The sequence below is a fragment of the Arachis stenosperma genome, chromosome 3 (assembly GCF_014773155.1).
Source record: "Arachis stenosperma cultivar V10309 chromosome 3, arast.V10309.gnm1.PFL2, whole genome shotgun sequence".
NCBI lineage: Eukaryota > Viridiplantae > Streptophyta > Magnoliopsida > Fabales > Fabaceae > Arachis > Arachis stenosperma.
In genome coordinates this window covers 52,071,074-52,094,488 of record NC_080379.1, presented here as the reverse complement: position 1 = coordinate 52,094,488, position 23,415 = coordinate 52,071,074, and the positions used below count along the sequence as shown (strand labels likewise).

General features: G+C 39.1%; 1 protein-coding gene across 1 annotated transcript; it reads left to right on the top strand.

Annotated features, from left to right (window-relative positions):
• The first annotated feature begins 5,148 nt into the window (after positions 1-5,148).
• Positions 5,149-17,770, top strand: LOC130966104 (uncharacterized). The gene is made up of 2 exons (XM_057890870.1): positions 5,149-5,460; positions 17,420-17,770. Exons 1-2 carry the CDS (start codon positions 5,149-5,151, stop codon positions 17,768-17,770), a joined length of 663 nt encoding a protein of 220 aa, XP_057746853.1.
• Positions 17,771-23,415: the final 5,645 nt, after the last annotated feature.

The window sequence follows — 23,415 nt, the reverse complement described above, 5'->3', positions numbered from 1 at the left end:
CAGGAGCGGGAACCAACCAGTGATTAGCCGTGCTGTGACAGAGCGCGTGAGCGTAGTTTTCACTGCGAGGATGGGATGTAGCCTTCGGCCAGTGTGATGCCTCCAGACGATTAGCCATGCGAGTGACAGCGCAGAGGACCATTTTCCAGAGAGGATACAAAGTAGCCATCGTCGAACGGTGAACCCCTATACACAGCTTGCCATGAAAAGGAGTAAGAAGGATTGAGTTGAAGCAATAGGAAAGTAGGCGTTCTTGAGCCATACAGTATCTCCATTCGCTTATCTGAAATTCCCACCAATGAATCTGCATAAGTATCCCTTTTATTATTTCTTCTTATTATTTCTATTTTCGAAACCATAAACCAATTTAATCTGCCTAACTGAGATTTACAAGGTGACCATAGCTTGCTTCATACCAACAATCTCTGTGGGATCGACCCTTACTCACGTAAGGTTTATTACTTGGACGACCCAGTACACTTGCTGGTTAGTTGAACGGAGTTGTGTTCACTCGTGCCAATTTCAAATTCCATAAAAGTACAAGGAGTACAACTTAAAGAATATGGATCACAATTTCGTCCACCAAGTTTTTGGCGCCGTTGCCGGGGATTGTTCGAGTATGGACAACTGACGGTTCATCTTGTTGCTCAGATTAGGTAATTTTCTTTTCAAAAATCTTTTTCAAAATTTTTCTTTTATTTTTCGTTTTTCTAAACTTTATTTTCGAAAAAATTAATAAAAAGTCAAAAAAATTCATAAAATCATAAAAATAAAAAAATTATTTTGTGTTTCTTGTTTGAGTTTTGAGTCAATTTTTAAGTTTGGTGTCAATTGCATGCTTTAAAAATTTTTCTTGCATTTTTTCGAAAATCCCATGCATTCATGGTGTTCTTCATGATCTTCAAGTTGTTCTTGACAAGTCTTCTTGTTTGATCTTGATGTTTTCTTGCTTTGTGTTGTTTGTTATTTTTCATATGCATTTTTCGTTTGTTAGAGTCCATACATTAAAGATTTCTAAGTTTGGTGTCTTGCATGTTTTCTTTGCATTAAAAATTTTTCAAAAATATGTTCTTGATGTTCATCATGATCTTCAAAGTGTTCTTGGTGTTCATCTTGACATTCATAGTGTTCTTGCATGCATCATGTGTTTTGATCCAAAATTTTCATGTTTTGGGTCATTTTTATGTTTTTCTCTCTCATCATTAAAAATTCAAAAAAATTCAAAAAAATATCTTTTCCTTAATTTTCTCCAAATTTTCGAAAATTTGGATTGACTTGGTAAAAAAATTTTAAAAATTAGTTGTTTCTTACAAGTCAAGTCAAATTTTCAATTTTAAAAATCTTATCTTTTCAAAATCTTTTTCAAAAATCACATCTTTTTCATTTTTTTATAATTTTCGAAATTTTTTATTTTAAAATATTTTTCAAAATCTTTTTCTTATCTTTTACATCATATTTTCGAAAATATAATCAATAATTAATGTTTTGATTCAAAAATTTGAAGTTTGTTACTTTCTTGCTAAGAAAGGTTCAATCTTTAAGTTCTAGAATCTTATCTTGTAGTTTCTTGTTAGTGAAGTAAATAATTTCAAATTTTTAAATTAAATCTTTTTTATCTCTTATCTTATCTTTTTCAAAAAAAAAATAAAAATTTTTTTTTATCTTTTTATCTTATCTTTTTTTGATTTCAAAATATCTTATCTAAACTTCTTATCTTCTTATCTTTTCAAATTTGATTTCAAATCTTTTTCAATCAACTAACTAACTTGTTGTTTATTTCTTATCTTTTTCAAAACCACCTAACTACTTTTCCCTCTCTAATTTTCGAAAATATCTCACCTCTTTTTCAAAAATTCTTTTTGTTTTAAATTTTAATTTTAATCTTATCTTATCTTTAATTTTCAAAAATTACTAACTCCTTTTCAAAAATATTTTCGAAAATCCCTCTCTCATCTTCTTCTATTTATTTATTTATTTACTAACACTTCTCTTCATCTCTTATCACCTCCCCTATTCTTACTCTTTATACAGACTATTCATCCCTCTCCTTCCATTATCCCCTTTCTTCTTCTACTAATAATAAGGATCCTCTTTACTATGACATAGAGGATTCCTCTTCCTTTTCTTTTCCTCCTCTCTTTCATATGAGCAGGAACAAGGAAAAAGACATTCTTGTTGAAGCTGATCCAGAACCTGAAAAGACTCTGAAGAGGAAACTAAGAGAAACTGAATTACAACAATTCAGAGATATAGAAGAGCTCAAGGACATTAATGGTCCTTCAAGAAGGCGCCACCCTCACTAAAGGTGGATTCATTCCTTGTTCTTTATTTCTTTCTATTTTCGGTTTTTAATGTTGTGTTTATCTATGTTTTGTGTCTTTACTTCATGATCATTAGTATGTAACCATGCCTTAAAGCTATGAATAAAATCCATTAACCCTTCACCTCTCTTAAATGAAAAATGTTTTAATTCAAAAGAACAAGAAGTACATGAATTTCGAATTTATCCTTGAATTTAATTTAATTATATTGATGTGGTGACAATACTTTTTGTTTTCTGAATGAATGCTTGAACAGTGCATATGTCTTTTGATCTTGTTGTTTATGAATGTTAAAACTGTTGGCTCTTGAAAGAATGATGAACAAAGAGAAATGTTATTAATGATCTGAAAAATCATGAAATTGATTCTTGAAGCAAGAAAAAGCAGTGAATGGCGAAAAAAAAAAAAGAAAGAGCAGTAGAAAAAGCCAATAGCCCTTAAAACCAAAAGGCAAGGGTAAAAAGGATCCAAGGCTTTGAGCATCAATGGATAGGAGGGCCCAAGGAAATTAAATCCAGGCCTAAGCGGCTAAATCAAGCTGTCCCTAACCATATGCTTGTGTCATGAAGGTCCAAGTGAAAAGCTTGAGACTGAGTGGTTAAAGTCGTGATCCAAAGCAAAAGAGTGTGCTTAAGAGCTCTGGACACCTCTAACTGGGGACTTTAGCAAAGCTAAGTCACAATCTGAAAAGGTTCACCCAGTCATGTGTCTGTGGCATTTATGTATCCGGTGGTAATACTGGAAAACAAAATGCTTAGGGCCACGGCCAAGACTCATAAGTAGCTGTGTTCAAGAATCAACATGCTTAACTAGGAAAGTCAATAACACTATCCAAAATTCTAAGTTCCTAGAGAAGCCAATCATTCTAAACTTCAAAGGAAAAAGTGAGATGCCAAAACTGTTCAGAAGCAAAAAGCTACAAGTCCCGCTCATCTAATTATAATTAATATTCATTGATATTCTGGAATTTATAGTATATTCTCTTCTTTTATCCTATTTGATTTTCAGTTGCTTGGGGACAAGCAACAATTTAAGTTTGGTGTTGTGATGAGCGGATAATTTATACGCTTTTTGGCATTGTTTTTAGGTAGTTTTTAGTAAGTTGAAGCTACTTTTAGGGATGTTTTCCTTAGTTTTTATGTTAAATTCACATTTCTGGACTTTACTATGAGTTTGTGTGTTTTTTTGTGATTTCAGGTAAATTCTGACTGAAATTGAGGGACTTGAGCAAAACTCTGAAAAAGGCTGACAAAAGGACTGCTGATGCTGTTGGAATCTGACCTTCCTGCACTCAAAATGGATTTTCTGGAGCTACAGAACTCCAAATGGCGCGCTCTCAACGGCGTTGGAAAGTAGACATCCAGAGCTTTCCAGAAATATATAATAGTCCATACTTTATTCGGAAACTGACGACGTAACTTGGCGTTGAACGCCAAGTACATGCTGCTGTCTGGAGTTAAACGCCAGAAAAACGTCATGATCCGGAGTTGAACGCCCAAAACACGTCATAACTCGGAGTTCAACTCCAAGAGAAGCCTCAGCTCGTGGATTGATCAAGCTCAGCACAAGCATACACCAAGTGGGCCCCGGAAGTGGATTTATGCATCAATTATTTACTCATGTAAACCCTAGGAGCTAGTTTATTATAAATAGGATGATTTACTAATGTATTAGACATCTTTGGTCTCAGTTTTGTTTTATTCTTCATCCTAAGAGGCTATTGATCACGTTTTAGGGGGCTGGCCATTCGGCCATGCCTGAACCTTTTACTTATGTATTTTCAACGGTGGAGTTTCTGCACACCATAGATTAAGGGTGTGGTGCTCTGCTGTACCTCAAGTTTCAATACAAATTACTATTACTTTTTATTCAATTCTCTCTTATTCTTATTCCAAGATATTCATTCGCACTCAAGAACATGATGAATGTGATGATTATGTGACGCTCATCATCATTCTCACCTATGAACGCACGTGATTGACAACCCCCTTCGTTCTACATGCAACCGAGCTTGAATGTGTATCTCTTAGATTCCCCAACAGAATCTTCGTGGTATAAGCTAGATAGATGGCGGCATTCATGAGGATCCGGAAAGTCTCACCTTGTCTGTGGTATTCCGAGTAGGATCCTGGGAATCCGGAAAGTCTAACCTTGTCTGTGGTATTCCGAGTAGGATTCCGGTAATGAATGACTGTGACGTGCTTCAGACTTGCAAGTGCTGGGCGTTAGTGACAGACGCAAAAGAATCAAGGGATTCTATTCCAGCAGGAGCGGGAACCAACCAGTGATTAGCCGTGCTGTGACAGAGCGCGTGAGCGTAGTTTTCACTGCGAGGATGGGATGTAGCCTTCGGCCAGTGTGATGCCTCCAGACGATTAGCCATGCGAGTGACAGCGCAGAGGACCATTTTCCAGAGAGGATACAAAGTAGCCATCGTCGAACGGTGAACCCCTATACACAGCTTGCCATGAAAAGGAGTAAGAAGGATTGAGTTGAAGCAATAGGAAAGTAGGCGTTCTTGAGCCATACAGTATCTCCATTCGCTTATCTGAAATTCCCACCAATGAATCTGCATAAGTATCCCTTTTATTATTTCTTCTTATTATTTCTATTTTCGAAACCATAAACCAATTTAATCTGCCTAACTGAGATTTACAAGGTGACCATAGCTTGCTTCATACCAACAATCTCTGTGGGATCGACCCTTACTCACGTAAGGTTTATTACTTGGACGACCCAGTACACTTGCTGGTTAGTTGAACGGAGTTGTGTTCACTCGTGCCAATTTTAAATTCCATAAAAGTACAAGGAGTACAACTTAAAGAATATGGATCACAATTTCGTCCACCACCCCGCCGACCACCCAGACCCCGTCGCCACCCATCCCCCTTCCTTCCCCCTTCTTTCTTCTTCTTCCTCCTTCTTCCACCCTCCACCGCCACTGCCCCCCTCCACAATCACCACCACCGCGCCGCCGTCACCGCCTAGCGCCACCCACGCCCCCTTCCTTCCCCTATCCCCCCCATACCCTCATTACACCTACCTTTCCCTCCCTGCTCCCAAACAGCAGCCACCGCCGCCGCGCCACCCTCCTTCGTCGCGCCAGACGCCACCACCACTATTATCCAATCACCTCTCTGTCCCACTCTCCTTAATTCCACCCTTCTCTCATTCATAGTTAATTTCATCTTTTTCTATTTATGTTCATCATTAGGTTAGTTAGATATGCATGTTGTAGTGGATTTTAGGTTGTTAGGTAGCCTAGGATGTGGTTAGTGGATTTAAGCCTGATAATTGCACTGTTCGTGTTTCTTGCTTTATGATTTTCGTAATTTTGATGTTTCTATGATGTTGCTATTGTTCATATGCTGTACTTTCTTGTTTCATGCTACTTTTTACATTGCCTTTTCATGTTCATACTCCTTATATGTGATTGCAGCTATGTTTTAATTTTCATTCATGTGAACTATTTTGTTGCTATTTATTTTCTGGGACAATCCAATTTTAGCCGGAATGCTGCCCAAATTTCTGTAAAATGTTTCCATTCTTGTCTTGGTTTTGGCATTTTCAACTGTGCTTTCCTTAGATTCCCCCAAACCAATTCATGAATGCCAGGGCACACATTCTTATTCTCTTTGATCTCCTGGTTCATAAATTGTATTTTTGATGTTTGATTCCAATTTTTGCTATTTCTATATCTATCTGAATCAACATCAACCTGTTTTCCTTGTTTGGTTATGAGTTACCTGTAGCTTCTAATTTGAATGCTTTTTACTTAGAAACTTATCCTTATGCCACTTACCTTAACAAGAACAACTTAAAAATCAAGGAAGAACCAAGAACACTAACACGAGATTTTCAAAGAAAATATAAAATATGCAATTAACACCAAACTTAGAATAAGACACTAAACTCACAAAAAATTAACACTTAATTAAGAAAAATAATATTTTTGAAAAGAAACTATCCTATCAAAGTTTGATGACTCTATAATAACAATAAATTATTCCTAATCTAAGAAATAAAATATGCCTTCAATTGTTCAAACTCAATAATCCCCGGCAACGGCGCCAAAAACTTGGTGCACGAAATTGTGATTCGCACAACTAACCAGCAAGTGCACTGGGTCGTCCAAGTAATACCTTACGTGAGTAAGGGTCGATCTCACGGAGATTATTGGCTTGAAGCAATCAATGTTTATTTTATTAATCTTAGTCAGGAGGCCAATAGGATTAAAAGTGAAATTACCAGATTTGATTATAAAAATAAAAGAGAATAACAGTGTTACTTGTTGTGCAGTAATGAGAAACATGTTGGAGTTTTAGAGATGCTTTGTCCTTTGAATTTCTACTTTTCCTTGAAATCCTCTTCCCACACGCAAGGTTCCTTCCATGGCAAGCTCTATGTAGGGTGTCACCGTTGTCAATGGCTACCTCCCATCCTCTCAGTGAAAACGTTCCTATGCTCTGTCACAGCACGACTAATCATCTGTCGGTTCTCAATCAGGTTGGAATAGAATCCATTGATTCTTTTGCGTCTGTCACTAACGCCCAGCCTTCAGGAGTTTGAAGCTCGTCACAGTCATTCAATCCCAGAATCCTACTCGGAATACCACAGACAAGGTTTAGACCTTCCGGATTCTCATGAATGCCGCCATCAATCCAGCTTATACCACGAAGATTCTGTGTAATGAATCTAAGAGATACTCATTCAGTCTGATGTAGAACGGAGGTGGTTGTCAGACACACGTTCATGGTTTGGGGAAGGTGATGAGTGTCACGGATCATCACCTTCTCCACAGTTAAGCGCGAATGAACATCTTAGATAAGAACAAGCGTGTTTGAATGGAAAATAACGGAATTGTATTAGTTCATCGAGACGCTGCAGAGCTCCTCACCCCCAACAATGGAGTTTAGAGACTCATGCCATCAAAAAGTATGTAATTCAGATCTGAAAATGTCATGAGGTACAGAATAATTCTCTAAAAGTTGTTTAAATAGTAAACTAGTAACCTAGGTTTACAGAATATGAGTAAACTAAGATAATTGGTGCAGAAATCCACTTCTGGGGCCCACTTGGTGTGTGCTGGGGCTGAGACTAAAGCTATCCACGAGTAGAGGCTTTTCTTGGAGTTAAACTCCAAGTTATGACGTGTTTTGGGCGTTCAACTCCGGATCATGACGTGTTTCTGGCGTTTAACTCCAGACAGCAGCATGTACTTGGCGTTCAACGCCAAGTTACGTCGTCTATCTTCGCGCAAAGTATAGACTATTATATATTGCTGGAAAGCCCTGGATGGCTACTTTCCAACGCCGTTGAGAGCGCGCCAATTGGACTCCTGTAGCTCCAGAAAATCCATTTCGAGTGCAGGGAGGTCAGGATCCAACAGCATCAGCAGTCCTTTTTCAGCCTAAGTCAGATTTTGCTCAGCTTCCTCAATTTCAGCCAGAAAATACCTGAAATCACAGAAAAATACACACACTCATAGTAAAGTCCAGAAATATGATTTTTGCCTAAAAACTAATAAAATTTAACTAAAAACTAATTAAAACATACTAAAATCTACATGAAATTATCCCCAAAAAGCGTATAAAATATCCGCTCATCACAACACCAAACTTAAACTGTTGCTTGTCCTCAAGCAACTAGATAAATAAAATAGGATGAAAAGAAATTAAGAAACAATAATATCTCAGAGTTTCAAGTGAAGCTCAGATTCTAATTAGATGAGCGGGGCTAGTAGCTTTTTGCTCCTGAACAGTTTTGGCATCTCACTTTATCCTTTGAAATTCAGAATGGTTGGCATCCATAGGAACTCAGAATTCAGATAGTATTATTGATTCTCCTAGTTTAGTATGTTGATTCTTGAACACAGCTACTTTATGAGTCTTGGCCGTGGCCCTAAGCACTTTGTTTTCCAGTATTACCACCGGATACATAAATGCCACAGACACATAATTGGGTGAACCTTTTCAGATTGTGACTCAGCTTTGCTAGAGTCCCCAATTAGAGGTGTCCAGAGTTCTTAAGCACACTCTTTTACTTTGGATCACGACTTTAACCACTCAGTCTCAAGCTCTTCACTTGGACCTGCATGCCACAAGCACATGGTTAGGGACAGCTTGATTTAGCCGCTTAGGCCTGGATTTATTTCCTTGGGCCCTCCTATCCATTAATGATCAAAGCCTTGGATCCTTTTCACCCTTGCCTTTTGGTTTTAAGGGCTGTTTGGCTTTTATTCCTTTTGATCCAAATATTATTTTTTTTTTCCGCAAGAAATTTTTTTTTTCACTGCTTTTTCTTGCTTCAAGAATCAATTTCATGATTTTTCAGATCATCAATAACATTTCTCTTGTTCATCATTCTTTCAGGAGCCAACAATTTTAACATTCATAAAATTCAATATAAAAAATATGCACTGTTCAAGCATTCATTCAGAAAACAAAAAGTATTGCCACCACATATAAATAATTAGAATTTGCCTTATTAAGAACTCGAAAAAATTAAATTGCCTCTTTATTCTACAAATCTACTATTTTATTCATGTTTGATGATGATGAGAAAAATAAGTTATAACTTAATTGGAAATAAAGCCAAAATAGATATGCTAATTACTACTACTCCTATATAACTTCTAAGGTAAAATCCTATAATAATACTATCACAGAGTTAAAGCTAGAATTAGAACTTAACAACCTGTATTTTGGGAAGTGGATGTTCCTCTAGTCTGTGGGGTGCCTTCAAGAATTAATTTCTGACGCTTCAGCTCCCTTAAGTTCACATCCTTGCTCTTCCTGTTCCCTTAGGTGCCATGATCTTGATGAGTTTTAGCTCAGTGATCATGGCAAATCACACCAAACTTAGAGGTTTGCTTGTCCTCAAGCAAAAGAAAGGAAAGGAGAGGAATAGAAGGAGAGGCAGTTTCGAAAAAAGATAAGATGAGTTTAAAAAGATATGAGAAGAAATTAAAAATATTTGAAAAAGAATTGGATTGGAAAAAGATTTGTGTTTATAAATTAAGATACATTTGATATTTTTGAAAAAGGGATTTTAGAAATTAGGGTTCTTAGAAAACTAATTTGATTTTGAAGAATGACATTTTGAAACATGTTTATGCAAGAAATCATGAATTGAAACATAAAAATTTAGAAAAATTGTAAAGAAAAACGAATTTTACCTCCTCCCCACCATCCTGGCGTTAAACGCCCAAACGATGCATGTTTTGGGCGTTTAACGCCCAAATGCTGCTTCTCCTGGGCGTTCAACGCCCAGCTGATGCTTCTTTATGGCGTTGAACGCCAGGAAGTCCTTTGTCACTGGGCGTTTTTCTGAACGCACAGGATGCTAACAATCTGGCGTTAAACGCCCAGAAGGTGCTTCTTTCTGGCGTTCAACGCCCAGAAGATGCTCCTTTCTGGCGTTTAACGCCCAGATGGCTACCCTTACTGGCGTTGAACGCCCAGTGGGTGCTTCTTTTGGGCGTTCAACGCCCAAAATGTTTCTTACTGGCTTTTTCACGCCAGTGAGCTTCCAAATTTCCCTGTAACTCTGTGAATTCAATCAATTGCTATTTTTACCCTTTGAAGATACTTGGACACATACCTGTAAAAAAAGGAAATTTATTTAATTAGTAAATAAACTTTGTAAATGGCTGGGTTGCCTCCCAGCAAGCGCTTCTTTATTGTCTTTAGCTGGACTACCACTGAGCTCTAATCAAGTCACAGTTTTGAGCATTCTTGCTCGAAGTTACTTTCAAGATAATGTTTAATTCTCTGTCCATTAACAATGAACTTTTTGTTAGAGTCATTATCCTGAAGCTCTACGTATCCATATGGTGATACACTTGTAATGACATATGGACCTCTCCACCGGGATTTTAATTTCCCGGGAAATAATTTGAGCCTAGAATTAAATAGCAGAACTTTCTGCCCCGGCTCGAAGACTCTGGATGACAATTTCTTATCATGCCATCTTTTCGCTTTCTCTTTATAAATCTTTGCATTCTCGAAAGCATTGAGTCTAAATTCCTCTAGCTCATTTAACTGAAGCAATCGTTTTTCTCCAGCTAATTTGGCATCAAGGTTTAGGAATCTGGTTGCCCAGTAGGCCTTATGTTCCAGTTCCACTGGCAAGTGACATGCCTTTCCATACACAAGCTGGTATGGAGAGGTCCCTATAGGGGTCTTGAATGCTGTTCTGTATGCCCACAGAGCATCATCCAAGCTCCTTGCCCAATCCTTTCTACGGTTAATTACAGTCCGTTCCAGGATTCTTTTGAGTTCTCTATTTGAGACTTCAGCTTGCCCATTAGTCTGTGGGTGATATGGAGTAGCTACCCTGTGGCTAACTCCATAACGCACCAGAGCAGAGTAAAGCTGTTTATTGCAGAAATGAGTGCCCCCATCACTGATTAACACTCTAGGGATACCAAATCTGCTGAAGATATATTTCTGGAGGAACTTTAACACTGTTTTAGTGTCATTAGTGGGTGTTGCAATAGCCTCCACCCACTTGGATACATAATCCACTGCCACCAGAATATAGGTGTTTGAGTATGATGGTGGGAAAGGTCCCATGAAGTCAATACCCCATACATCAAACAACTCAATCTCCAAGATTCCCTGTTGAGGCATGGCATAACTGTGGGGTAGGTTGCCTGATCTTTGGCAACTGTCACAATTGAGCACAAAAGCTCGGGAATCTTTGTAGAGAGTGGGCCAGTAGAAGCCACTTTGGAGGACTCTTGTGGCTGTTCGCTCACTTCCAAAATGTCCTCCGTACTGTGATCCATGGCAGTGCCAAAGGATCTTCTGTGCTTCTTCTTTAGGCACACATCTACGGATTACTCCGTCTGCACATCTCTTGAAGAGATATGGTTCATCCCAAAGATAGTACTTTGCATCTGTGATTAATTTCTTTGATTGCACCCTACTGTACTCTTTGGGTATGAATCTCACTGCCTTGTAGTTTGCAATGTCTGCAAACCATGGCACTTCCTGGATGGCAAACAACTGCTCATCCGGAAAGGTTTCAGAGATCTCAGTGAGAGGGAGGGACGCCCCTTCCACTGGTCCTATTCGGGACAGGTGATCTGCCACTTGATTCTCTGTCCCTTTTCTGTCTCTTATTTCTATATCAAACTCTTACAGAAGCAACACCCATCTGATGAGTCTAGGTTTTGAATCCTGCTTTGTGAGTAGATATTTAAGAGCAGCATGGTCAGTGTACACAATCACTTTTGATCCTACTAAATAGGATCTGAATTTGTCAATGGCGTAGACCACTGCAAGTAGCTCTTTTTCTGTGGTTGTGTAGTTCTTCTGTGCGTCATTTAGAACACGGCTAGCATAATAAATGACGTGCAGAAGCTTGTCATGCCTTTGTCCCAACACTGCACCAGTGGCATGGTCACTGGCATCACACATCAACTCAAATGGTAAAGTCCAGTCTGGTGCAGAGATGATTGGTGCTGTAACCAATTTAGCTTTCAGAGTCTCAAATGCCTGCAGACACTCTTCATCAAAGATAAATGGCGTGTCAGCAGCTAGCAGGTTGCTCAGAGGTTTGGCGATTTTTGAAAAATCCTTTATAAACCTCCTATAGAATCCTGCATGCCCCAGAAAGCTTCTGATTGCCTTAACATTGGCAGGTGGTGGTAATTTTTCAATTACTTCTACCTTAGCTTGATCCACCTCTATTCCCTTGTTCGAAATTTTGTGCCCAAGGACAATTCCTTCAGTCACCATAAAGTGACATTTTTCCCAGTTTAAAACCAGGTTAGTCTCTTGGCATCTTTTCAGAACAAGTGCTAAATGGTTAAGGCATGAGCTGAATGAGTCTCCAAATACTGAAAAGTCATCCATGAAGACTTCCAGAAATTTTTCCACCATATCAGAGAAAATGGAGAGCATGCACCTCTGAAAGGTTGCCGGTGCATTGCACAGGCCAAATGGCATCCTTCTGTATGCAAATACTCCAGATGGGCATGTGAACGCCGTTTTCTCCTGATCCTGGGGATCTACTGCAATTTGATTATAACCTGAATATCCATCCAAGAAGCAGTAGTATTCATGACCTGGTAGTCTTTCTAGCATTTAGTCTATGAATGGTAAAGGAAAATGATCCTTTCTGGTGGCTGTATTGAGTCTTCTATAATCAATACACATACGCCACCCTGTAACTGTTCTTGTAGGAACCAGTTCATTTTTTTCATTATGAACCACTGTCATGCCTCCCTTCTTAGGGACAACTTGGACAGGGCTTACCCAGGGGCTGTCAGAAATAGGATAAATAATCCCAGCCTCTAGTAATTTAGTGACCTCCTTCTGCACCACTTCTTTCATAGCTGGATTCAGCCGCCTTTGTGGTTGAACCACTGGCTTGGCGTCATCCTCCAGTAAGATCTTGTGCATGCATCTGGCTGGGCTAATGCCCTTAAGATCACTGATGGACCACCCAAGAGCTGTCTTGTGTGTCCTTAGCACTTGAATTAGTGCTTCCTCTTCCTGTGGCTCTAAGGTAGAGCTTATAATTACAGGAAAGGTATCACCTCCTCCCAAAAATGCATATTTCAGGGATGGTGGTAATGGTTTGAGTTCGGGTTTTGGAGGTTTCTCCTCTTCTTGAGGGATTTTCAGAGGTCCTATTATCTTCTCTGATTCCTCCAATTCAGGCTGAACATCTTTAAAGATGTCCTCTAGCTCTGATTCGAGACTCTCAGCCATATTGACCTCTCTTACCAGAGAGTCAATAATATCAACACTCATGCAGTCATTTGGGGTGTCTGGATGTTGCATGGCTTTGACAACATTCAACTTGAACTCCTCCTCATATTTCCAGCACCACAAAGTCAGTAGGAAAGGCAAATGGCCCAACCTTGACAATCATGTCTTCAATCACGCCTGATGGGTATTTAATGGAGCCATCAGCAAGTTGCAGACATATCCTGGTTGGTTTAATTTCTTCAGTTAAACCAAGCTTTCTGATAGTAGATGCAGGTATTAAGTTGATACTTGCCCCAAGATCACATAAAGCTTGCTTGGTACAAGTACCCTCTAATGTGTATGGTATCATAAAGCTCCCAGGATCTTTAAGCTTCTCAGGTAAGCTTTTCAGAATGACTGCACTGCATTCTTCAGTGAGGTAAACTTTTTCAGTTTCCCTCCAATCTTTCTTATGACTTAAGATCTCTTTCATGAACTTAGCATAAGAAGGTATTTGCTCAAGTGCTTCTGCAAACGGAATCTTTATTTCAAGAGTCCTGAGATAGTCTGCAAAGCGGGCAAATTGCTTATCCTGTTCCGCTTGGCGGAGTTTTTGAGGATAAGGCATTTTGGCTTTGTATTCCTCAACCTTAGTTGCTGCAGGTTTATCACCTACAGGAGTAGGTTGGGAAGCCTTTTTAGAAAGGTCAGCACTTGTATGTGACTGATTCCCCATTGGCATTTGAATGCCAGTGGTGGGAGCTGGAGTGGCGTTAGACGCCACTTCCTTGTTTGTTACTGGCGTTTGAACGCCAGAACCATGCCCCTTTTGGGCGTTCAACGCCAGATTCATGCTTGTTTCTGGCGTTGAACGCCAGGAATGAGCATGGTCTGGGCGTTCAGCGCCAGCTTTGTTCCTCTCTGGGCTCTGATTGTCCTCAGAGGGATTTTGAGTATCCTCTTGTTCATTTCTTGGTTTCCTGCTGCTTTGAAGTGAGGTATTTAATGTTTTCCCACTTCTTAATTGAACTGCTTGGCATTCTTCTGTTATTTGTTTTGACAGTTGCTTTTCTGTCTGCTTTAATTGTACTTCCATGTTCCTGTTAGCCATTCTTGTTTCCTGTAATATTTCCTTGAATTCGGCTAGCTGCTGAGTTAGAAAATCTAATTGCTGATTGAATTCATTAGCCTGATCCACCGGACTGAGTTCAGCAGTTACTGTTTTAGCTTCTTCTTTCACAGAAGATTCACTGCTTAGGTACAAATGCTGATTTCTGGCAACTGTATCAATAAGCTCTTGAGCTTCTTCATTTGTTTTTCTCATATGTATAGATCCACCAGCTGAGTGGTCTAGAGAAATCTGAGCTTTTTCTGTAAGCCCATAGTAGAAGATGTCTAATTGCACCCATTCCGAAAACATTTCAGAGGGGCATTTTCTTAGCATCTCTCTGTGTCTCTCCCAGGCATCATAAAGAGATTCATTATCTCCTTGTTTGAAGCCTTGGATGCTTAGCCTTAGCTGTGTCATCCGTTTTGGAGGGAAATAGTGATTCAGGAATTTTTCTGACAGCTGCTTCCATGTTTTTATGCTGTTCTTAGGCTGGTTATTTAACCACCTCTTAGCTTGATCTTTTACAGCAAATGGAAACAGTAATAATCTGTAGACATCTTGGTCCACTTCCTTATCATGTACTGTGTCAGCAATTTGTAAAAATTGTGCCAGAAATTCTGTAGGTTCTTCATGTGGAAGACCAGAATACTGGCAGTTTTGCTGCACCATGATAATGAGCTGAGGATTCAGCTCAAAGCTACTAACTCCAATGGAGGGTATACAGATACTACTCCCATATGAAGCAGTAGTGGGGTTAGCATATGACCCCAGAGTTCTCTTGTCTTGTCCATTCATACTTACTTCCATAATGGAATACAAGAGTGATGATATGTATGTTGATATTATTTATTTTATAATAGTGGAATAACTAAAAATGGAATATATGAAAAATATTTTGAAAATACTTTGTGAAAATTTTTCGAAAAATTTGAAATTGAAATTTGGATTTTATATTAAAAATTTCGAAAATGTAGTTTTAAAATTGGTTAGAAAATAAATTTTTTTTTGAATTTTATGATGAAAGAGAAAAAAAACACACAAAAGACACAAGACTTAAAATTTTTAGATTTAGTGCTCCTTATTTTCGAAAATTTTTTGAGGGAAAACACCAAGGAATACCAAACTTAAAAATTTTAAGATCAAGACACAAGAAAAACTCAAGAACACCTTGAAGATTCACAAGAACACCAGGAACAAAAGAAAGAACACCAAACTTAAAATTTTTAGAAAACCAAGACAAATTTTCGAAAATTAAAGAAAGATTAACAAGAAAACACCAAACTTAAAGTTTGGCACAAGATTAAATCAAGAAAAATTATTTTTGAAAAAGGTTCCAAAGGGTATAACCAATTATCAAGAACAACTTAAAAATCAAGGAAGAACCAAGAACACTAACACGAGATTTTCAAAGAAAATATAAAATATGCAATTAACACCAAACTTAGAATAAGACACTAAACTCACAAAAAATTAACACTTAATTAAGAAAAATAATATTTTTGAAAAGAAATTTTTGAAAAGAAACTATCCTATCAAAGTTTGATGACTCTATAATAACAATAAATTATTCCTAATCTAAGAAATAAAATATGCCTTCAATTGTTCAAACTCAATAATCCCCGGCAACGGCGCCAAAAACTTGGTGCACGAAATTGTGATTCGCACAACTAACCAGCAAGTGCACTGGGTCGTCCAAGTAATACCTTACGTGAGTAAGGGTCGATCCCACGGAGATTATTGGCTTGAAGCAATCAATGTTTATTTTATTAATCTTAGTCAGGAGGCCAATAGGATTAAAAGTGAAATTACCAGATTTGATTATAAAAATAAAAGAGAATCACAGTGTTACTTGTTGTGCAGTAATGAGAAACATGTTGGAGTTTTGGAGATGCTTTGTCCTTTGAATTTCTACTTTTCCTTGAAATCCTCTTCCCACACGCAAGGTTCCTTCCATGGCAAGCTCTATGTAGGGTGTCACCGTTGTCAATGGCTACCTCCCATCCTCTCAGTGAAAACGTTCCTATGCTCTGTCACAGCACGGCTAATCATCTGTCGGTTCTCAATCAGGTTGGAATAGAATCCATTGATTCTTTTGCGTCTGTCACTAACGCCCAGCCTTCAGGAGTTTGAAGCTCGTCACAGTCATTCAATCCCAGAATCCTACTCGGAATACCACAGACAAGGTTTAGACCTTCCGGATTCTCATGAATGCCGCCATCAATCCAGCTTATACCACGAAGATTCTGTGTAATGAATCTAAGAGATACTCATTCAGTCTGATGTAGAACGGAGGTGGTTGTCAGACACACGTTCATGGTTTGGGGAAGGTGATGAGTGTCACGGATCATCACCTTCTCCACAGTTAAGCGCGAATGAACATCTTAGATAAGAACAAGCGTGTTTGAATGGAAAATAACGGAATTGTATTAGTTCATCGAGACGCTGCAGAGCTCCTCACCCCCAACAATGGAGTTTAGAGACTCATGCCATCAAAAAGTATGTAATTCAGATCTGAAAATGTCATGAGGTATAGAATAATTCTCTAAAAGTTGTTTAAATAGTAAACTAGTAACCTAGGTTTACAGAATATGAGTAAACTAAGATAATTGGTGCAGAAATCGACTTCTGGGGCCCACTTGGTGTGTGCTGGGGCTGAGACTAAAGCTATCCACGAGTAGAGGCTTTTCTTGGAGTTAAACTCCAAGTTATGACGTGTTTTGGGCGTTCAACTCCGGATCATGACGTGTTTCTGGCGTTTAACTCCAGACAGCAGCATGTACTTGGCGTTCAACGCCAAGTTACGTCGTCTATCTTCGCGCAAAGTATAAACTATTATATATTGCTGGAAAGCCCTGGATGTCTACTTTCCAACGCCGTTGAGAGCGCGCCAATTGGACTCCTGTAGCTCCAGAAAATCCATTTCGAGTGCAGGGAGGTCAGGATCCAACAGCATCAGCAGTCCTTTTTCAGCCTAAGTCAGATTTTTGCTCAGCTTCCTCAATTTCAGCCAGAAAATACCTGAAATCACAGAAAAATACACACACTCATAGTAAAGTCCAGAAATATGATTTTTGCCTAAAAACTAATAAAATTTAACTAAAAACTAATTAAAACATACTAAAATCTACATGAAATTATCCCCAAAAAGCGTATAAAATATCCGCTCATCATTTGCAAACCGATACTGCGAGTTGAAATATCCGGCGTTTGCAACCTCTAGGAACTTGTACTTAGAGCGGACTCTGAAAATTCCAAAAGAACTCCAGCAATACACCTCTGATCAGATCAAAGACAGAGGCTGGTTCTTCTTGGAGAGAAAACTTATAGCGGTCAATGCATCTTGGGTAAGGGAATTTTACTGCAATTACTTCAACACTTCCCTAGATGCAGTGATCCTAAGAGGGAAGCAGATTCTGGTCACTAAAGAGGCCATTGAGGACATTTTGCAGCTTCCGCATAAATCCGATCAGCCTGATGGGTACAAAAAGGCTGAGGAGGACATGCGTTTCATGAAATTTGATTGGGATGCTGTCAAGGCAAGGATAGCCCTTGACCCGACTGTTCCATGGGAAATGGGTCAGGATACCACCATGCCTAAGGGAATCAAGTGGATTTACTTAAATGATGAGGCTTGACTATGGCATCAGATCTTGAGCAACTATGTTATGCCAAGTACCTATGAGACAGAGATACCGGCCGCTATGATCACCCTCCTTTGGTGTGTAATGGAGGGTAAGGACCTGTACCTGCCACGTTTTATCCGGTCCTACATGGCCAGGGTCCACATTCGTGGCACTCTCCCCTTTCCGTATCTGATTACCCAGCTCGGACGTCGAGCTGACGTACCGTGGGAGGATGCTGATGAAAGGCCACCTGCTGCAGAATACAGGAAGATTATCCCTCACAGCAAGAACTTTTGAGCTTTGGGCTACAGAGCTCCATTCCTCTCATCTTCCGGTGATACAGCCACACCATCTGCTGGTCATTCTTCCTCCACAGCTACCCCAGCTACCCCTGCTACCACTACTGCACCTCCACCTGCCTCAGAGCCAGTTTATCACCTCGTGCACTGCTTGTTTCAGCAGTTGAACAGGATGGAGTGCCGCAACTGGCACCGGTATGAGAGATCTGAGCATCGCAGCAGGCGACGCTATGAGCACCTGAAGCTGTTGATACGCTCTGGCGGCGACTTCCCCTCCGAGCCTGACACACCATCAGAGCCATCTGAGGAGGAGGCGGATGAGCACGAGGAGGAGACCCATCCACAGAGAGAGGCTGCACAGGCAGGCTCAGAGCAGACTGCACCCCAGCAGGAGGACCCACCTCAGATTCAGGCTGCAGATCCTGAGATCCCTATTCAGACAGCCCCTCCTCTACAGCAGCCAGATCCTCAGACCACCACCACAGAGACTCCAGCTACCCAGCCTCTCAGTGATGACACTCCTTCACACCCTGCTTGAGTGAGCATCGGGGACGATGATATTATTTAAGTGTGGGGAGGTTGCCATCTCTGGCATATCTTAATTTTGGTGAACCACTACAAACTCTCTCTTATTTTGTTCATTTTCTGTATTTTTGCATATTTTTCTCTTTTTGCTTTTTATTGTACTTTTTGCATTTTGCACTTTGAGCTATATGTATACTATTTTGGATATTTTAGCTTGATTTGCACATTAGTTTACTAGTTATATTTTAAGTGGATTAATTAGTATAGTTTACCCTTTTTAGTATATGATAGTTGACTTGATTGAAAATAAAAAGGAAATAAGCTAGAGACCTTAACAGAATCAATCCACACACCTTGTATATATAGCATTACATGTTAGTTAGTTAACAACATTTCATCAAGGAGAAACACTAGAACTTTAAAGCCACCTTAAGTTTTACATTGAGAATAATGGGAATTTTTAACTAAACCTGCATGACATATATGAATGATATATGATTTTTGAGTTAGAGAACACGCAGCCTGTGAGTTTTGAGTTTCATTGTATGGTTACATTTAAGCCATAATATTTTATTCCTGTGTGTTTCGCCCTTCTTATTTATTCTGGTGTTCTTTACTTTGTTTTAATCTATATGTCCGATTATAGAATATAGATACATGCCAAGAAAGTGATTGAGGCCATTGTTTGATTTTAACTCACTTATCCCAAATAAAGCCTACCTTTTACATCACCCTTGTTAGCTGGTATGCGAAATTGTGATCACTACTTTTCACAACTCAAATAATCCCTAGGAATGGCCCCAAAGACTTGGTGCTCAATACCATGGCATAAACACAACTTCGCACAACTAACCAGCAAGTGCACTGGGTCGTCCAAGTAATAAACCTTACGCGAGTAAGGGTCGATCCCACGGAGATTGTTGGTATGAAGTAAGCTATGGTCACCTTGTAAATCTTAGTCAGGCAGACTCAAATGGTTATGGATGATATATGACTAAAACATAAAGATAAGGATAGAGATACTTATGCAATTCATTGGTGAGAACTTCAGATAAGCGAATGGAGATGCTTTGTCCCTTCTGTCTCTCTGCTTTCCTACTGTCTTCATCCAATCCTTCTTACTCCTTTCCATGGCAAGCTGTATGCAAGGGTTTCACCGTTGTCAGTGGCTACTGACAAACCCCAATTTGAGGTTTTGTCTTGTATTGAAATTAGAGTATTTTGATAACCTTTTGTCACATTTAGCCTATAAATTAGCATGGTTTTGTTATCTCTCCCGTATTTGTGCCTAAGTGTAAAAACATGCCTTTTAAGCCTTATTTTGGTAAATTCTAGTTCTTCTTTGATACCATAAGATGCCTTGATGTGTTTGTTAGTAATCTCAGGATGAAATAGGCTAAGCATGGATCAAAGAAAGCAAGGAAGGAAGCATGCAAGTGGAGAGAAGCACAAAAAGCCAAAGAATTGATTTCGGCCAAGCACGCGCACGCGCACAAGGCGCTCGCGCGCACATTGCGAAATCGGCCAGGGACGCGCACGCGTACCGTGCGCGCACTCGTCGATGATCGCACATGACTTCATTAAGGCAACACGTGCCTGGCGATTTTGGAAGGTTTCAACAACCAACTTTGGCGCCCAAAATGCATAAAAGAGCCAAGGATTGAAGGGGATTAAGACACATTCACATCCATAGATTAAGGCAAGAAGATTAGATAGATAGTTTTTAGTTAGAATTAGTTTCTAGAGAGAGAAGCTCTCACTTCTCTCTAGAATTAGGATTAGGATTAGGTTTAGTTCTTAGATGGAGATTTAGATTCATCTTCTTCTACTTCTATCTTCTCAAATCCTTGTTGTTACATTCATTCTTCTTCCATTCTTCTATTGCAATTTCCTTTATGTTGTTCTTATATTTTGTTGTAGATCTAGCATTGTTTCTTTTACTCTTTTCCAATTCAATAAAGGTAATTCATAATAAATGTGTTTCTTTTGATTGTTGTTGTTAACTCCTTTCAATAATTGTTGTTAGATTTCATTCTTGTTGTTGATTTACTATGTTTTTCTTTTATGCCTTCCAAGTGTTTGATGAAATGCTTGGTTGGATTTTAGTGTAGGTTTTGTTCCTCTTGGCCTAGGTAGAGTAATTAGTGACTCTTGAGTTATCTAATTCCTTTATTGATTGATAATTAGAAGTTGCTAATTGATTTGAATGCCTCTAAAGCTAGTCTTTCCTTTAGGAGTTGATTAGGACTTGAGGAATCAAATTGATTCATCCACTTGACTTTCCTCCATGGTTAGAGGTTAACTAAGTGGGAGCAATGGACAATTTGTTATCACAATTGAAGAGGATAACTAGGATAGGACTTCTAATTCTCATATCTTGCCAAGAGCTTTGTTAGTTGTAGTTTGTTTTCTTGCCATTTATATTTCTTGTCCAAAATCTTAAAAACCCCAATCATAACTCACAACCAATAACAAGACACTTTATTGTAAATCCTAGGGAGAACGACCCGAGGTTTAAATACTTCGGTTTATAGATTTTAGGGGTTTGTACTTGTGACAAACAAATTTTTGTATGAAAGGATTAGCGATTGGTTTAGAGACTATACTTGCAACGAGAATTCATTTGTGAAATTCTAAACCGTCAAAAATCCAATCGTCAAAATGGCGCCGTTGCCGGGGACTTGCAATGGTGTTATGTTATTGGTTATTGTACATATGTGAATATTGTGAATATGTTTGTCTTTTGCTTGTTTGTTAGTTTTTGCTAGGTTTAGGACTTCGTTGCTTATCTTTGTTAATTTTTGTTTTCTTTGCTATTATGAATTCTCATCCTCACTTTGGCTATGAGTTTGGCTCTAATTGTGTTGTAGGAAATGTGGACTCTAATGGCAACATGTACCATGGATGGAACCATCAAAGATGGGAGGAGCCTCAAGGAATTGATCACTCCTATTGGCAACAACCTCCGGATACTTATAGGTATAATTTCCATCCTAATGCATGCCAATTTAATGGTTATGATGATTCTTTTTGTGACACTCAAAAACCACCATCATATGCCTATGAATGTCGTCCTCAACATGAACCTCAACCATTCTCACAAGCCTTTCATTACCAAGCACCTTCCTATGATCCATATCCACCATATGACCAAACCCCCGTACCATACTCTTATGACCATTATGAGCAAGAACCTTTAGAACCACCACAACCCTATCAAGATTACTACCAAGAGCCACCTCAATGCACACCACCTCCACAATCTCACCAAGAAGAAGAAAAAGAACCACCTTCCTACCATGAACCCTCTCTCCAAAATGATGAACCCTTCTACCCACCACAAGCCCCAATAGACGATTCTCTCACTTTGTTACTTCAAGGACAAGAGGCCATGAAGCGGGATACACTTGAGTTCGTGACCAATTTGACCAAGGTGGTGCACACTTTAGCCCACCAATGCTTGAATACTCAAGGCACTTCCGTGACCACATGTGAAAAACCTAAAGAAGAGCAAAGCATGAAGGAGAAATTGGAAAATTCGGTGGAAAAGGAGGAGTCGAATTTTGTGTTGGAACAATTGGAGAAGCCTATGATCATTGAAGAAAAGGAAGAGGTGGTTGAAGATTTAGGAGATGTTGAAAATCCATGGGAATGTAGCATCATGAAGAACTCTTCCAAGAAGCTTGATATTGATATAGAGGAGGGTGCGCAACCTCCAAGGCATATCATCGTTGTTGACTTGGAAGAGGCTTATCAAGAGATGGATTCAATCATGAATAAATTCCTCTCTATAGTGGAATCCTCTCCCATTGGACATGAAGTTGAAACTATAAAAGAGTGTGCACAACCTCCCAAGGAAGACGAGAATGGCATGGCGTATACTGAAATTGAAGAATATGAAGAGGTTGATCAAGAGATGAACTCATTCATCAATGAATTTCTATCCAAAATAGAATCGCCTCTCGTTAGACAAGATGAAGTTCTTGAAGATAACACCAAGCCACGTAACAAAGACGATGAGGTTGAAATTGAAGAAAATTATAAAGAGGTGGAAATACACAAAGAAGAGCACAAGGAAGTGGACCTTGCATTGTCTAAGTGTGGGGAAGCCTCCCTTCCCAAGTTACCATCCAACACAACATTCAAGTGGGTAAAATTCTTATCCATAAGCTTTGTTTTCTCGCTTGAATATGGTTTGATTGAAACGGATGGACAACTTAGAGCTCTTTGTGGAATTAAAAACAAGAATGAGTTGTGTAGTGGTTGGAAGTTTGGAATTAAGCTCATTGAGGTCAAAGCTTCAAAATGTGGGAACTATGATTGGATGCATGCTACCTTGTGTCGGTCTAGAAGGAAGCATTGGTGGAATAAAGAGAATTCTATGTGTCAATCACCTTTATGCCAACCGCTCATCCGGCAAAATCATGAAACTCAACTGACGGATGGATGCGAAAATAAGATATGGGATCCCGGATCACAGCATGTCAACCAACTATGGGAGCTCATTTCTTGGGTAGAACTTTGCCCAAGGATGGCGAATTTGTTTGGAATTTCTGTCAACCAATTGAGAAGCAAAGATCCTTGGAGATTCAAGGATGAGTACAAGCATAAGCCACCATGACAAGGATCGTCTCAAAATGTCCAACTTAAGGACTTAAACTAAAAGTGCTAGGTGGGAGACACCCCACCATGGTAAACTCTTTCCATTCTTTTAAATTTACTTAATAAGTGATTTGAGTTACCATTGTAGGTAGATGTTTCATACAAATTTGTTTGTACAACTTAATTGTTAGCTTAGTCACATGCATGTTGTGTTTAGTAGTAGATGAATAA